Source organism: Boleophthalmus pectinirostris, unplaced genomic scaffold, assembly GCF_026225935.1.
Source record: "Boleophthalmus pectinirostris isolate CB_2022bp ecotype Guang Dong unplaced genomic scaffold, ASM2622593v1 HiC_scaffold_19, whole genome shotgun sequence".
NCBI classification, from domain to species: domain Eukaryota; kingdom Metazoa; phylum Chordata; class Actinopteri; order Gobiiformes; family Gobiidae; genus Boleophthalmus; species Boleophthalmus pectinirostris.
Window position 1 is genome coordinate 4,207,249 of NW_026571140.1, and position 16,894 is coordinate 4,224,142.

Below are 16,894 nucleotides of genomic sequence, written 5' to 3' on the forward strand. Positions count from 1 at the left end.
GACTAAACTTGGCTTTTTTCATATGAACTTTGCACGAGAAGTGGTTTAACAAAGACTTTTAGTGTCACAGTCATGATTTTGCCATTATTTTTTATTGAACCGTATAGAATCGATTTGAAATATATCGCAATCGAAAGTTCACTGTATCGAGTTATGTATCGTATCGTGGCCTATGTATCGAGGTATGTATCGTATCGTGGTCTATGTATCGAGGTATGTATCGTATCGTGGCCTATGTATCGAGTATGTATCGTATGTATCTATGTATCGTGGCCTATGTATCGAGGTATGTATCGTATCGTGGCCTATGTATCGAGGTATGTATCGTATCGTGGCCTATGTATCGAGGTATGTATCGTATCGGCAACTTCTTAATGATACCAGCCCAAACAGTACAGGACTTGAGCCAACACAAACCAAATCTAAACCAGGATTAAATGAGGACTCAATTAACAAACACGACGGACAATGGTATCTCAGTGATTCTGCATACAGTCCCGCTTGTGAGTCAACTCCAGTGTACGGATTTGAACTTGTCAAACTCAATTTCGTCAGTTCACGCAGCTGGACAGTTGCAAAAAATGATGCCTTGTGGTTGTGCAAAAATCGTTTGATCTTACAGTGGCCAACAGTTACATTTTCTACACTATCTCTAAAAATACCACTTCATTATGTTTGAAATATCACCCAAAATATTCAACCATTTCAGTTTTTTGCCAGTTCGTCTTATTCCATGGCCAATCTTGACAGCAAATAAGTTGTAAAAGTCTACAAAGATGTTTGAAAGCCTCCCAGAAAATCGAGATCTGTGTTGACATGAACATTTTACACAAATCAATCAACTTTTACTCATCTCTACTTTCAGAACACCTTTGATTCCAAGTGATTTTGGACTGAACTAAATGAATATAAAAGCCAGTATGCACACGACCAAAAACTGAACACAAAACTCCAGATCTCAGACACAACAGCAACGTCACAAGTTTACCAAAACAAACGCGTCTTACCTTTTCACTTTTGACCTTCTTGAGAGCCTTGCACTCCCCGTTCTCCACCTCGTCCGGCTCGGTTTTCAGTGCTGGTACTATCCCAACGCTTTCAAGTGCAATATTCCCCATTTGATTAGCGTCCGCCAGCTCCGTAGACTGGGAGTTCTCAAAGGCCGCGGCGCGACTGTTCCCCAGCACCACTTGGGCCTGAGACTGGAGCTCCTTCTCAGTCAGAGTTCCATCGCTTTTGTCCTTCTTACCTTTCCCCGCGGCCTCCTTCTCCTTTTTACCCCCCACCACCCCCCTGGAGGCCTTGCCCCCCTTCTCCACGCCTTTAGCTGTGGAGTTGTTGCCCGTGGCTGTTGTGTTCACAGCTGGGGCGGTGGGCTCCATTTGAGTCCGCCCTGTAGTGTCTTTCTTCCCCATATCTACAGAGGATGCTTTACTGTTATTGTCTTTCGAGTTCTTAGTGCGCTTGTACTTGGCTTTGCTCTCCTTGCCCTGAGCTCCAGACACTGGGCTTACAAAGCGGATGTTTTCAGGCAGAGAGGCCACAGCGTTGGTGGGTGCCGTCAATCCGTCCTTGGTGCCGGACATTTCCAGTTTGTCTTTTTCCAAATCGGCGTCCAGGTCGATGATCAGATTGCCCACGCCGATGTCCCACTCATCCCCGCTGTCGTAAGTGTCCACCGCATTCGAGTCCACACCTTTCCCGCCTGCAGTGCCACCACTGAGGGACATTTTAGTGCCAACGGGCCAGGATCGCCTCGGGGAGGTCCAGAAGGGACGCCAGGCTTAGAGAAGGCTCACGGTCTGCTCGTCCCCGGCCCATTGAACCACATTATGTTCCTGAAAGCACAAGAGACACAAGTTAGTCACATATTCACATTACACAAACACATGATGAGATTATAGCTGGTGTTAATATGTCAGTTTATTAGGTTTGTGAGAGATCATTAGCTGGGCTGGCACCACCTATTGGCTCCGCTCAGTTTCATTTCTCTCCAGCAACTAGGTCAGGAATCGGAATACACTACACGGTTTGCAAGTTGTAGACCGCACACCGGCCAATCAGCAAAGAGCTGTGAAGCCATGACTGGGTCCCTTTTGTGGTACAGCACAACAGTAAACAAAGAGATGGATGTAGACAAAGACAGACATTCTGTGTTGGCAACGATTCCCGAGATCAAGGATTTAAAGCCGGAACAAAGAGATTGTTTGGTGAATTTTATCAAGGGGAAAGACGTTATTGTCCTTCTTCCTACGGGATTTGGGAAAAGCTTAATATACCAGTTAGCTCCGTTAGGGGAGCATTACATACGTCACGCCCAAATAGCAGCGATTGGTTAAATAAAAAAGAATACTAATGCTGCGAGGTCAAAAGGTTTCCACAAAGTGAAACCGGCTGATGATTCAGGCTAATATGTCAACAACAATTCATCACAAAATATTCTTCTCAGTAGTCAAAACAGTCTTCACCTATGGGAAGCTAAACCCACAAATAGTTAACTTGAGGGAAGTTTTATAGTTACAAATCAGTTTGAACAAAAAAAATTAGTCTTCTGCCCAAAACCACAACAAAAAATTCATCATAAAATACACTGAAGTAATCGTCTTTTACAGAGCAGTCCCGACTCCTTTAGTCTCTCCATAGTAATGATGTTATTGTGCCTGCTCTCTGGCCTCTCCAAACAAGCTGTAACCCTCTAAACCTTAAACCTAACCTCTCCAAACAAACTGTAGGACAGCTGCAGAACATCCAGAACGCTGGGGCTTGGGTCTTGACAAGAACCAGAAAGTTCAAGCGCAAGTGTTCTGGTCTCAGGTCTCTGGCTTCTGTGGCTCAAAATAAACGTTAAAGCAGCTCTGTATTACTTTGTGTAGGAATCGTTCTCTACAACTACATGTGCCTTGCCTTGAGCACAGAAGTAATAGTTTCTTTGATTTCATCATGTGGTCCTGCTAGAAGACGTTCAATAATGTATGCACACTCATATAAATGTCTAACTTTGATTCTAGTTTTAGTATTGATCAGTGTCCATCAATATTCGGGATGTAACAATATCCAGATCTCTCTGTACGATATTTTCACAATATACATCTCATGATACGATATTTATTACGATATTTTGTGGAGGTTAACAAAACTGTGAATATGCTACTTTTGATAAAACTTAATCTAAAGAACTAAACTATAAAAGTTCTTGTAACTCTTATTTCTTCATGCAGTCTGTCCTGAAACAGCAAAGGATCATGGTCTATGTAGTTCCCTCTGTTTTTTTTTTTTAGCTATTGGGATGTAACAATAACCGAAATATCGTGATATCGTATCGTCAAAGTTCTCACAATAATATCGTGGTTCATCACAATATATCGAATTACACGTCTCTTTAATGAACTCGCTTTAATGAAGAGTTATGGTGCAGCAATAGCTAAAAAAAAAGACATCGAGAACTACATAGACCATGATCCATTGCTCCATTTCAGTGCAGACTACAAGAAGAAATAACAACTCTAACACTTTTAAATCTTCATTCTTTGGATTAAGTCTTTTCAAGGCATTTTAAGAGAAAAAAGTTGAATATTTACAGTTTTGTTAGTTTCCACAAAATATTGTGATTAATACCGTGAGATGTATATCGTGAAAATATCGTACCAAGACATGTGGATATAGTTACATCCCTAATCGTGAGCCTCCCCACCATATTGTGAGCTTTCCCACGATATTGCAATAAATATCATACCATGACGATTTCGTATCGTGAGATTTGGATATCGTTACACCCCTACTACTGCCACACCAAAACTATTCATTTAAGCAACAAGAACTCGATATATTGTGACTGTCCACGATATTATTGTGTGACGCTTGACGATACGATATGACGATATTTCAGTTATTGTTACATCCCTAATCAATATGTATTAATATTCAAGTCCACAATGGAATCCGGCACATCTCAAAAGCAGTATTTCAAGGTGTAACGTCGTATAGGGGTGTAAGAAAAAAATCGATTCAGTGATATATCATGATACTTCATAGCACAATTCTCGAATCGATGGAAAATGCATCCGAATTGATTTTTTAAATAATACTTTTCACAAAAATTCATTAGTTAGATTCACTGTTCTCATGATTTAAAAAAACAAAAACATTATATTTCATACAATTGTGTTCTCTTGAAAGTGTAGTTGGCTCTATTATTAGAAGTAATTATTGATAAATCGCAATATATCATCCATTGATTTAGTATCGGGATATATCAGGATATATTGAATTGTGACATGCGAATCATGATATGTATTGTATCGTCAGATAAATACCGTGAGATGTATATCGTGAAAACATCGTACCAAGACATGTGGATATTGTTACATCCCTAATCGTGAGCCTCCCCACCATATCGTGAGCTTTCCCAAGATATCGCGATAAATATCGTACTGTGATGTTCATCCCGTGACAATATCGTATCGTGAGACTTGGATATCGTTACACCCCTACTACTGCCACACCAAAACTATTCATTTAAGCAACAAGACTTGTAACTCGATATATTGTGACTGTCTACGATACTATTGTGTGACGTTTGACGATACGATATCACGATATTTCAGTTATAGTTACATCCTTAATCAATATGTATTAATATTCATGACCACAATGGAATCCAGCACATCTCAAAGCAGTATTTCAAGGTGTACCGTCATATCCAATGATGCACTAACCTCTACACACATTTAGAATGGGAGAATCAAACCTCTCTCTCTCTCTCGACTGTGCCTCTAAATGAAACATATTTAGTGGCCACGAACGACAAGTGTTTTGATCCAGCGGTATGAAGCAGTGAGATCACCACTGCGGCGCTCCCGGCTCTTCTCTCCATAATCACTTCCCACAGTCGCCATGGTAACGGCGGGAAGGAGCCCGGTTGGCGCTGTGACAGCCCCGGTGGCCCTGCGCTTGTGACTGGCTCTGCTCTGATAGTGTCACGCCTGATCAACAAGGAGCACGCTCACACTCGCACAGCACTGTTCAGAGCCGGGCCTTTAACAGGGCAGCTCATGCAGGCTTACATATCTGTGATGAATGTGCCTGATGACACTTTTGTGAGGTTTTAACATACCATTTTTTACAAAGAGCTCGAAGGAATTCAAACAAAAACAGCAATGCCTAACAAATCAAACCTAAGGACGAAACCAAGACTAACAAAAGATCCATTATCTCTCAACATAAAGTATATCCAACCATTCAACAAAACATATTTAGCCTGGCCACAACCCTAACAACACAAACCTATAGAACGTTATGTAATCTGAATTCCAGGAAGTATGACTTTTGACTATGAATAAAATAGAATACAAGAAAGGTCTGTTCTGTCCAACTGTCCAATGAAAGAGAAAGGTTAGAGAGATAAATGACCCGAGATGTTTGGTTTCTTAATAGATGTGGCTTTTGTTGGCAAATATTTTCCAAAATATATGCATCTCTACGGGCAAATAAAATGCTCAATGTTTGTATTACAAGGAACTGTACTCAAGCCGTTTTAAAAAAGGTAATCGCAACAAAACCAGGAAACAAATACACGCATCAAGAATCTCGGACTTCTGGTCATTACGCAATGCATACTGGGAAGGATTTTCCGAAAAAGTGAGCATCAAACCTCCAATGTACTGATCCACGGGAAGGACCAAAAAGGAAACCTTTGACTGCCTAAATCATCACGAGTTTACAGTGAACATTTTGTATTGTGGAGCCATCAAGGCAAAATCCCAATCCCTCACTCAGCCTTGGTTATGAATTTAAACAGTGAACACCAAAGCGAAAGGCACCAACTGTTCGCCAAGAAACAACTTCCACTGTAAAGAGACCAAGACTTGATGTTGCTGTAAAACTACAAAAACAAGAAAGTGCAGCTCAGTCTGTTTGTCTTTGTACATCTCGCTTAACAAACAGGATCCCGCTTTGATGGCGCTCCACATACAAAATGTTCACTGTAAACTCGTGATGATTTAGGTAGTCAAAGGTTTCCTTTTTCGTCCTTCCCATGGATCTATACTGCCCATCGCCTTCACCTTTCACTATTTTTCAATTTTGTTGGGAAGGGAAACAGTTTAAACAGAGGTTTGCAGTCACACACATCTGTTTCCCTATTGCATCTATGGAGTTCGCAAACTAATTTCTCGAGCCGTTTTCCACAGTTAGGATCCAACAAACACACAATTAACAATGTCCGAATCCCAAAACTAAAATATGACAATATCAGAACCAGAAACAAAAGTGATATGGTTCAAAAGACTAGAAAAGATCGGCTTTGTCAATAGACGCATCCCACTGGGAAAACAAACATGGAGGTTTGATGCTCACTTTTTCAGAAAATCCTTCCCAGTATGAATTGAGCAATGATCGGAAGTCCGAGATTCTTGATGCGTGTATTCGAACTGACTTAGAAGTTTGGCCATTTTGAATCGTCAGTGATATTCTTGAGAGTTTAAGTCGAAAGGTCTCCAACCAGTCCTCTCTGAACGTAGTTTGGAGCAGGGCAAGAAATTTGTGTTGACAGCAACGGCACAAAAATCCATACTGTTGTATCTACTGAAATTCCTATAGAGATTTGTGCTTGTTCTAGACGAGACAAACTACAATCAAATCGAAAACTGTAATGGCCCGTACCAAGGAGACTTACCACGCAGGATTACTCAAACGTGGGCAAATGAAAATAAAACATCTGATATATTTGATAAAGACAGTACACTGCATTATTGTTAAAGGTCATATTTCACACAAAATTGACTCTTGTGAGCTTTAAGCCATGTTGTAACGTTACCTCCTCAAAAACAGACCTGGAGGTGCGTTTTGTTTCATTCGCACATTTGAGTCCTCTTTTATTATTAGTCTGGCTACATCTCCAAAGCTCAAAATGCTCTGTTCCACCTTGTGATGTCATGAAGCGGTAGTTTTTCAAGTTAACAACTACCTTTAGATCAGTACAGATTGGCAATAGACCTTTTTCACAACAGCTGGAAGTGCCATGATGTCGGGTAAACGTCACTTCTGTTTAATGCTTTTCTATGGATAAATATCTGTGGAAATGTTTTGCGTATTTTCCAGCAGCTTCATAAATCTGCCCCATGACCAAATCTTCATCCAACAAGGTCCACAAAGGATAAACATTCGTCCATGAAGAATTGATCCACAACTATCAAGGTAAAAAAGGTGAAAATGTAAAGACGAACAACGACGACACATTAGTGGACTACTGAACAAAAGTAATAAGTAATTCGTTAATAAGTAACTTGTGAACTAAGACCGATTCTGCAATTTAAATTAAAAATCGATTTCACGATGTAGATATTTGCATAGATGGATAGATTTGTGCAGTTTGAATGCTACGGATGTTCACAGATTACCGTATTTTCTGGGCTATTAGGCGCTATTTTCGAACTTTTTTCACAAATAAACCGCACCGGACTTTAAAGGAAACACAACAGTTCGATGGGTCAGTGGGACTTTGTTTGTGGCGTTCACGGTGACTCTGGGCTTTGTTCATTTGGGGCGTGTAGGGAGGGTGCTGTCGGATTGTCGGCGTGTTCGCAGTGACTCAGTTGTTCAGTTGTGTCTAGAAGTGGCATGTCGCTTTTTCGGTTCATTCCTCCATTCCGTTCCTCATCCACGTGGAGTGATGAGTGTGTCTGTGGGTGTGTTTCGCTGTGCGGTCGCTGTTTGCTCCATGTGTTTGCATGTTCTGCGGGTGGTGTGGCTTTGTAGTTTACTGAAGTCGTACTGGGACACCCGAGTGGATTCGTGTATAGGACGCTCTGGATTGCGAAATGCACGATCGTTTTTTTTTTTATAGGGTTAGAGGTTTAAGAGCGTTTCTACTGTACATGTCTCGCATTCAGCCTACACAAATCTCTCTGTCTATGCCAATCAATTTTTTATTTTAATTGTACAATCAGTCTGAGTTAACAAGTTTACTTATTAGTTTTGCTCAGGAGTAGTTCACTAATGCTAATCGTTGTTTGCCTTTTTCGTCTTCCCTTGCTGTGGATAAATTCTTCATGTTAGAATGTTTATCCTTTGTGGACCTTGTTGGTTGAAGATTTGGTGATGGGGCAGATTTATGAAGCTGCTGGAAAACACGCCAGACATTTGCACAGATATTTTGAAAAGCATTAACGTAAGAGATGTTTACCGTACGTCGCGGCACTTCCAGCCGAAGTGAAAAAGGTCTATTCCAAGGTTGAAATAATCCAAATGATTCTAGTGATGGTGTAAGGAGTTTAAAAAGAAAGTCGAGCAGGTGGAACAGAGTAGTAGTATGCTGCATGTGTGCGTTAAACGTGTGCATGAAACAAAACACAAATCTGGGTATGATTTTGATACGGAAACAATATAACATACCAAAAACACGAGCCCTTTAAAAGCAACAGCAAGTATAAAAGTTCCAGTGTAATGTAGGACAAGCGGCGAGAGCATGAATGAGTCAGGACAACAGCAGTTAGTCTTGTTTGCTCAGAGGCCGCGCTCAAAGGTCAGAGCCCGTCTAATCTTTCAACGCACCATTCCAACACAAACAACAAATGAGTCTCAGCGCGCATCTCCGCTCCAGAGACGGGGCTTCTGCGTCGGGCCCACGCGCTGGCAACACTCTGGGGAGGCGGTGTGGTGGTGGCGGAGCTAAAAACTACCCCATCCACAGCGGAAATGCCTTCACAGCCCACTTATCTGCACATCTAAGACAAACACCAGAATCAAAGAACGAGAAGTCCACGGACATCCAGATATCGGGACATGACGAAGGTTGATGGTGTGGTGTTTAAAGGGCCCATCTCATGCAAAATGAACTTTTCAGAGCTTTCTACCTTCTAAGAGTGATGTGTGGGCCTTGTATATGTCGCCGAAGTGGTTTTTAGATTGATTCTGCCACCGCGTGACAACGAACTAAAGCCTGCTACAATGATGACGCGTTTGACGTAGCAGAAAGCGCTTCGCACCCGCCCCAATCCACCGCCTCCGCCCCGCATCAGCTGACAATTCCCACATGACCTATAACTTGGTCTGGTTTGGTCTCCATCATATTGTTAAACATTCCAGACAACGCAATAACATCTCCATGGAAAAAAAGCGTTTGACAGACCCTCCACCAGAAAAGTTACACAATGCAACTTCAAGAACAAGTTTTTAATTGAAAGTCGAATAAAGGTTATTGGCTCCCAGCTCCTAGAGATGGACAGAAAAGTGGATATTATCAAGAAAGATATAGATTTTGCACAAAAACTGTAACTATGACCATTTAAAACTGAAAAAGGAGCTGATGAAAAACAATTAAAGAACCCTGCAGTGAAGTCCAGAGTGGCTCATTTGGCGTTCCGATACTCAGCTGACCAGTAACATCACAAGACCATTCTGAGGAAGAGTGAGTGAGCAGTCAGGTATAAAAACAAACTAAACAGGGGTCTGCAAACAGTCCGCTGGGAAGATGAAAGACTAAGGAACACCCGCAGAGTAATCCTTTGAACGACGAGAAGCGATAAAGTGACTTCATTTTAGTGTCCGTTTTGTGCAACACTTGAACCTCAACCACAGCATATCACTGATCGACTGCTGCTACAATACGCTGCTATTATATTATAATTGTCCACTTCTTTCTGTATAAAGAAGTGGACTAAGGGAGTGCGCCAGTCAAATGAAGCTCACCGAGGGTGGCAGTTATAGGAGTGAAAATGGAGCTAGGACCATTAAGGAATTTAATAGCGAAAAACACCAGGATCATACAGATACGAACATAATAATACGAACATTTTAAGACCAAAATGCCAAAGCTCACTGCAGTAGTTCGAGAGAGCGGGGCAACAGTTTTCCTCTCAGACCTTAATAGATCTAATATTTACAAAAAAGCCTGAACGAATCACAAAAACTTATCATCTAATTACAGGCATGCCTAGAAAACTAACTAAAGCACGGTATAACGAGAAAGACCCATAAAAACTAAAGTATGCATTGGAATTATTCGAAAGAGAGATTTACAATTGGTTGAAAATGATATTAAACAAATAAAGTGGGAAGAGATTATTGTAAATGAATCCTGTGAGCAGAGCTGTCACGATTTAATGACAACTTTAAACAATATTCTATTAAAGTACACTAAAAACATTTCCAGAAAAACAAATGTTAAAAAAAATGTGCTGTGGTTTTCTAAGTCGATGGAGCCGGTGTGAGATAGTATTTTGACCTCGGGGTGAACATAGCGCTATAGTAAAGTGACCCCCCCAAAGGATTTGGACTCCCCTTACTTTTTTCTTTAGTAGTTACTTATTTGATCATTATTTCTCATGTCATTTACTTTTATTATATACTGCTACATATTCACTTTCTTTTAAGGTATTTTAAGGAATGTTTTGATGGAGAACGACTTGGTATTTTGTGTAAATGTAACGTATTGTTCAAACTGAATATACACGGCAATCTTGTCACTTTTTATATTGTATTTTACATTGTTATGGTTTTTAGTTTGCTCTGTTCAGATTAATCATAATGTCAATTTAGGCAATGGTTTGTAAGAATAATTTAGTAATGTTGTGTTATAATAAACATTGGGGGGTCAGATTACTATAGCCATATGTTTCCCCTATTTCACTACTCAACTGATCAGCCCCGTCTATTTTAACAAGATTCCAAATCATTATACATCAGTTTGATTACCTAACTCATTAATAACGACATCTCATTTTCAGTCAAATGTGTTTAAACAACTTTTCTGCACTATTAGTCATTAAATGGTCTATTTTTTTTACTTTTTTTCACAAATAAACCACACCGGACTTTAAAGGAAACACAACAGTTGGATGTGTCAGTGGGACTTTGTTTGTGGCGTTCACGGTGACTCTGGGCTTTGTTCAGTTGTGGCGTGTAGGGAGGGTGCTGTCTGGGACCAACAGATTGTCGGCGTGTTCGCAGTGATTCAGTTGTTCAGTTGTGGCTCAGAAAGGCACATTGGACTCGCTTTTTTGGTTCGTTCCTCCGTTCTGTTCCTCGTCGGCGTGGAGTGATGAGTGTGTCTCCGGTGTGTTTTGTTGTGCGGTCGCTGTCTGCTCTGTGTGTGTTTGTGTGTTCTGCGGGTGGTGCGGCTTTGTAGTTTACTGAAGTCGTTAGGGTTAGGGTTAGGGTTAGGGTCGTTTTTTGATGGGGTTAGAGGCTTAAGAGTGCGCCTAATAGCCCGGAAAATACGATAAGCAATTTTTAACATTCAAAAGTTATAATTGACATAAAAAATGCATCTGAGTTCTTCAAAAACCACTTTTAAATATGTTAGTATATGTTTAAATTTGCAGATATCATATTAATAGTCAAAGTTTTTGTGTAGAATTAAAGTTCTTTATTAATAAAATATAGATTTTCATAGGGGGGTCAACATACCATAATAGGACTCACCTCACTTCCTATTTGGAGCGCAATATAAATATAAAAAAATATCATAATATTCTAGAACCTGAACTTGTCAAATGAATATGAGCTTTCCATTAATACTAAGATACTGCGTGTGTAAACAAAGGACAGGGCTGCGAGTTAAGGCTTCTCAGAGTAAGTGGTTAATCCCATGGTCTGGACACAGAGGAGCTGGGGAGGATAGTGACCAGGACAGAGCCGGGGTGAAGAGTGATTACATGAGCTGAGCACATGGACGGAGAGTTTCTTTTGGATCTGTGTAAAATCCCTCCGTCGTCCAGGTAGAATCCATGGCAGGGGAGAAATCCAATTTGTCAACTTGACAACAGTTTATTTAGGTCGAATACGTTTCAACTTAAATTCTTCATTCAAATGCAGCAGGACACGCCAAGTTGCTACAGCTCCAGTTGATATTGATGGGGCCTTTTACAAAACTGGGCCACTGGACCATTGTTCTCTTCTTCTTGTCTTTGTATCTGTAATTGGTGTAATAGAACTCCTAAAGCAGGGGTCTCCAAACTTTTTCCTCCTGTGAGCTACTTTTACAAAATGAAAATGCCAGAAAGCTACCAATTTTAGCAGTCACAACAAGAGCCACAGCGAGCCTTAGATGAGGTCCAGGTAGATGCCTATAAAACATAAACCATTATCCATTTCTTAGAGCACAAAGTTAGACACCAAAATGATACATGTACAGTGGTTTAGTTTAGTTTTAGTTTATTGTACTTATTTAGTGTCATGCACCATTTAATTGGTGCCCAGCCTGCATGGGTTTATAAGACACATAAAACAATAAGCAGAAGGTCACATCACATCAAACATAAAGTGTCCTTTAACAGAGGTTCCAGGCTTTCAACACAAACTGAGCCAACTTAAAAACATTACATTTAAACAAATGCTCCAGTCTCTCCTCATCAGACACAGCAAACCAACAGTAAGACACATTAGACACAACTGACAGAGCAGCTCATGATACAAAGGACAGTAAAACAGAAAATGCATTTCATTTCCCATGTCCTTTAAGTCACACAGACACATGTGCTCCTCCTCTGGGACTGAGAGGAATCGTCCCGTCTCCAAGGCCAGAGACAGAGTCCCACACCTCAACTGGGCACATACTGACCTCTGACCTCTGCTCAGGTTCAGGGTGACATACGGCTCATGTCCAAAACAGTCTTTAACTAAGATATATGTTCTTAATTTTGGTTTACATAAGATTTCATTGTGCCACTTTTGTTTATACTTAGTACTTGGTAATGGCTTTTAAATAATCAAATGTTATTATTCAGTACAATATGTGTAATTCAGAAATTCCTTGGTGAGCTACATGGAAGGGGATGGAGAGCTACCAGGAGTTCCTGAGCTACACGTTGAGGTTGGAGACCCTTGTCCTAAAGTCTGCTGTGTTAGCTCTTCTAGTTGCTGAGCAGTTGATGACAGCAGCTCCTCTCCCTTAAAGAAAAGCTATTATCCAAAAATTTTGTGAGCTTTTTACCATGTTATAATATTGAGCAAGCCCAACTTGAACACTCCTTATAGTTCGTAGTACGGTTCTTTGCTATGTTCAGCCCACAAGCCCACAAGCCCACATCACCCACGCTCCCACACGACAATTCTCCATAAATATACAAAACATTACATGCTACAACTTCACATTGTAACATGTCAAGCAGGTATGACTACATGTGTGTGGACATTCCCTCTGAACCAGTTACTCTTTAAATAGAATAAATAAAGCGCCTCACACTGCACTTACTGGTTTAGGAGAGACTAGTGTCACAGTACAAACAAACAACAGATAGACTTGAGACTCAATACCGATTCTGATACCATCATGATCATTAAAAACACTCTTTATTTAGACAGCAGAATGTGATTTTCAGCTGTAAATCATAGTACTTTCTTTTCTATTCCCATGTGGACTTATATCTCTGTACTGTATTTTGTGCACTATAGGGCGCTCTAAAGCCTCCAACGACTGCACGCCCCACAATCCAGAGCGACCACCCAGTGAAAAACACCCACAGACACACTCATCACTCCACGCCGACGAGGAACAGAAACGGAGGAATGAACCGAAAAAGCGAGTGCAATGTGCACCCCTCCCTACAACTACAACTGAACAAAGCCCAGAGTCACCGTGAACGCCACAAACAAACAAAACCACTCACCCATCACACTGTTGGGTTTCCTTTAAAGTTCAGTGCAGTTTATTTGTGAAAAACGTTCACAAATAAACCATTCTATGACCTTATAATCCAGAGCGCCTAATAGTGCAGAAAATACGGTCATGCCTCAGTGATCCAGGTAGGTTTGGTAGGGGTCCAGGGACGTGTACTACAGTCGTCTATGTGCTTTTATACTTGTTCTGATACAGCTCAAGATCATTCTAAAGCTTCAGGAAATGTTCATTTCTGTTCTGTAAATGTGACTATTTTTAGTATCGACACCTGCTCAAATGATTACCTAGTAGGGATGTGCAAAAACATTGAAATATCAATAGATAGTATTGTTTAATTTGGTGATACAGTATTGATTTTGTGGGCTATGCACAAACTTTTGGATCATAGCCATTTTTCAAAGAACTGCATCGAATCAATTTGAAATATATTGAATCATATTGAATCAAATGTGCACTGTATCAAAAATCGTATCGTATCCTGCCCTGTGTATCGAGGCATGTATCATATCAACAACTCCGTAATGATACCCAGCCTTAGTATCTAGTTTGGATTAGAATCTGACATTTGGTACTTCTGACAACCGTAGAACGACCAAGAAAAAAATACTGCGCTGGTGACAGATGATGAAATGAATGGGGCTCGTCAGCAGTGCCCTCTCTCCAAAGCTCTTGATAAAGCCTGGCTCATTTGCGAGCGCAGCAGTCTTGCCAAGCACTTAAGTGGAATGATCACACAGTGTTCTCATGCGCGCTCTATTAGACCAGTGTAAATACAACTCCTCCTTGATGAGCTTATCAGGCCCAATCCTGACGCTTCTCCAATAATATGACAGCATCCGAGGAGATAGGACGGGATATGAGCTGGCGTTCTGCTCCATTACTGTTGGCACGGCGATTAAATGATTCTCCTGGAGTCAATTTACAACGCAATACAATTTACAACACAGAGTCAAGCAGTTTTTGTGTGGATGATGTTTTAATAGGGCACAGCTCCTTTGATTTCCACTAAAGCGTTGGGGAACTGTGTTGATGTTGCAGTTTGGTGTATTTGTGGCCATTTGACCCAATTTTTAAACAGTGGGAAATCGAGATAAACCGATATGTCAGCCAACCGATATATGGACTCGAATCGCCAGGACAGCCAGATATGCTATTCTGGCCAACCTTGTGCCTAAAGAGTACACAGAAAACTTTATTTGAACTAGGGGTGTCCAAAAAATAAATAATTAAATAGATTCAGTGATATATCGTGATACTTGTCGTGATAATTGTCCGATTATCCTGTCGATTCAAGATGTGTCTGAATTAGGGGTGTGCAAATATATCAAAATATTAATATATCATATGGTTTAATGGGATGATCCAGTATCAGTATCGTGGACTACTATATCGATATATTGCCAACAGTATTTTTTGGTATATTTTACAAAATTTTTGTTACAGTGCTACAATTTTGTTGCTTGTTTAGAGGAAGAAAATGTTTGACACATTTCACATTTTCACAGTTTTTATGATGAAAATGGTGTGTTTGATATGAACTTTGCACAAGAAGTGGTTTAACAAAGACTTTTAGTGTCACAGCCAAGATTTAGCCTTTATTTCACTGAACTGTATCGAATCGATTTGCAATATATTGTATGGAATTGAAAGCTCACTGTATCGAGATATATATCGTACCGCAGCCTTTGTACTGAGGTATGCATCTTTTCCGTAACTTCTGAATAATACCCAGTCCTAATCTGAATCGGTTTAAAAAATAAAAAGTTCCATTTAACATTCATGATTATTTCATCCAATTTTGTTCTCAAGAAGGTATATACTATACTATCCATACCGACCATAATATGATACGCAATTATTGATAAATCACAATATATGGTCCTTTGTTTAAATGTCAGGATATATAGTGACATATTGTGACAATTATGTACCATATCACCAGTGCAATGCAAATAATTTGAACACTTACTTTTCAATATGTGACAGCTCTACTCTCATACAGGCTTGTGGTAAAAACAGGGCTGTGAGTAAATTTGTAGTAAATTGAAATGACATAATTTGGGGAAATAATCAAAACCGCCCTTACATATTGCCCTTACATATCACCCCAAAAATATCGGCCAAGTTTATCGACTATACGATTCGCTGGATGAGAAACAACCCTTTATCGGCATCGGCCAAGGAAAAAAAACAAAAAACAAAAAAAACCATATCGGTCGATCTCTAGAGGGAGGGCTCCACTGAAAAGGGAAGAATGATCTGGAATGAAACCGGTGACTTTCTTGCACTAGCACACTTGGTAACTGCACAAAAGGTAAATGGTAAATTGAAAACTACCTCTTCATGACATCATAAGGTGGAACGGAGGATTAGAGAGGATTACTCAAATGCACATGAATGAAACAAACATAAATGCAGGTCTGTTTCTGATGAGATAACAACATTCTAACATGGCTTAAACCTCACAAGAGTCAATTTACAAATTTTAAAATGCGACAATATCTTATAGATTCTTGCTGTTCTATTACAATTCTACGACAGCTGGTTTAAGTCATGACTACGAAAGGAGAAAATTGGGATTTAAATCTATCCAACTGGTTCCCAGCTTGCACAAAGCCTCAGGCAACAGGCAACTTTAGAAGTGCTTTTTTTAGATGGGAAAGTGAAACATGTGGACCACCAACGCACAATCAACCAGCAAGAGTTACACACAGACGCGCCCAGCTCTTTCTTGTACGTTTGCAACTGATAAAATGTTTTTCAGTTAGAAGCAGTGGCGTACAGTGATCTGATAATATCACAAAGTGCTGTTTTTGCAATACACTTTATGGAGGAAAAACAAAATATAGTCATTTACAAGAGAAAGGGTTGGCAGATCTAATACAAGTTGTGTTGTTATGGTTTTAAATCCCAATAAAATTGACTCTTGTGAGCTTTTAGTCATCTTAGGCTACGTTCAGACTGCAGCCTGAAGTGACCCAAATCTGATTTTTTGGCCCCTATGTGACCTGTATCTGATCTTTTAATGACAGTCTGAACGACACAGATCCGACTTTTTCAAATTCGACCCAGGACACTTGGATATGTGCTCCTGAAACTGATACATATCTGATCTTTTGACATGCGACTTCAGTGTGATCGGCCAAAGCGCATTCATCTGACCTACACATTTTCAGCAAGTCACAAACGTCACTATTCTGTGCTGAAGTAGGCGAAAACTGTTAATGAACTCCATGTCATTGAAGCGAAGCACATCGTCACTCACCACTCTTGGCT

General features: G+C 40.3%; 1 protein-coding gene across 2 annotated transcripts in view; it reads right to left on the reverse strand.

Moving 5' to 3' along the window:
- Positions 1-16,894, reverse strand: part of LOC110165489 (zinc finger protein 609-like) — a 287,085-nt gene that overhangs the window by 201,478 nt on the left and 68,713 nt on the right. For both annotated transcript variants that reach the window (XM_055154450.1, XM_055154449.1), the window contains exon 2: positions 1,008-1,838. In XM_055154450.1, the coding sequence (XP_055010425.1) occupies positions 1,008-1,730 (723 nt within the window). In that variant the 5' untranslated portion in view covers positions 1,731-1,838. The remainder of the gene's footprint in view (positions 1-1,007; positions 1,839-16,894) is intronic.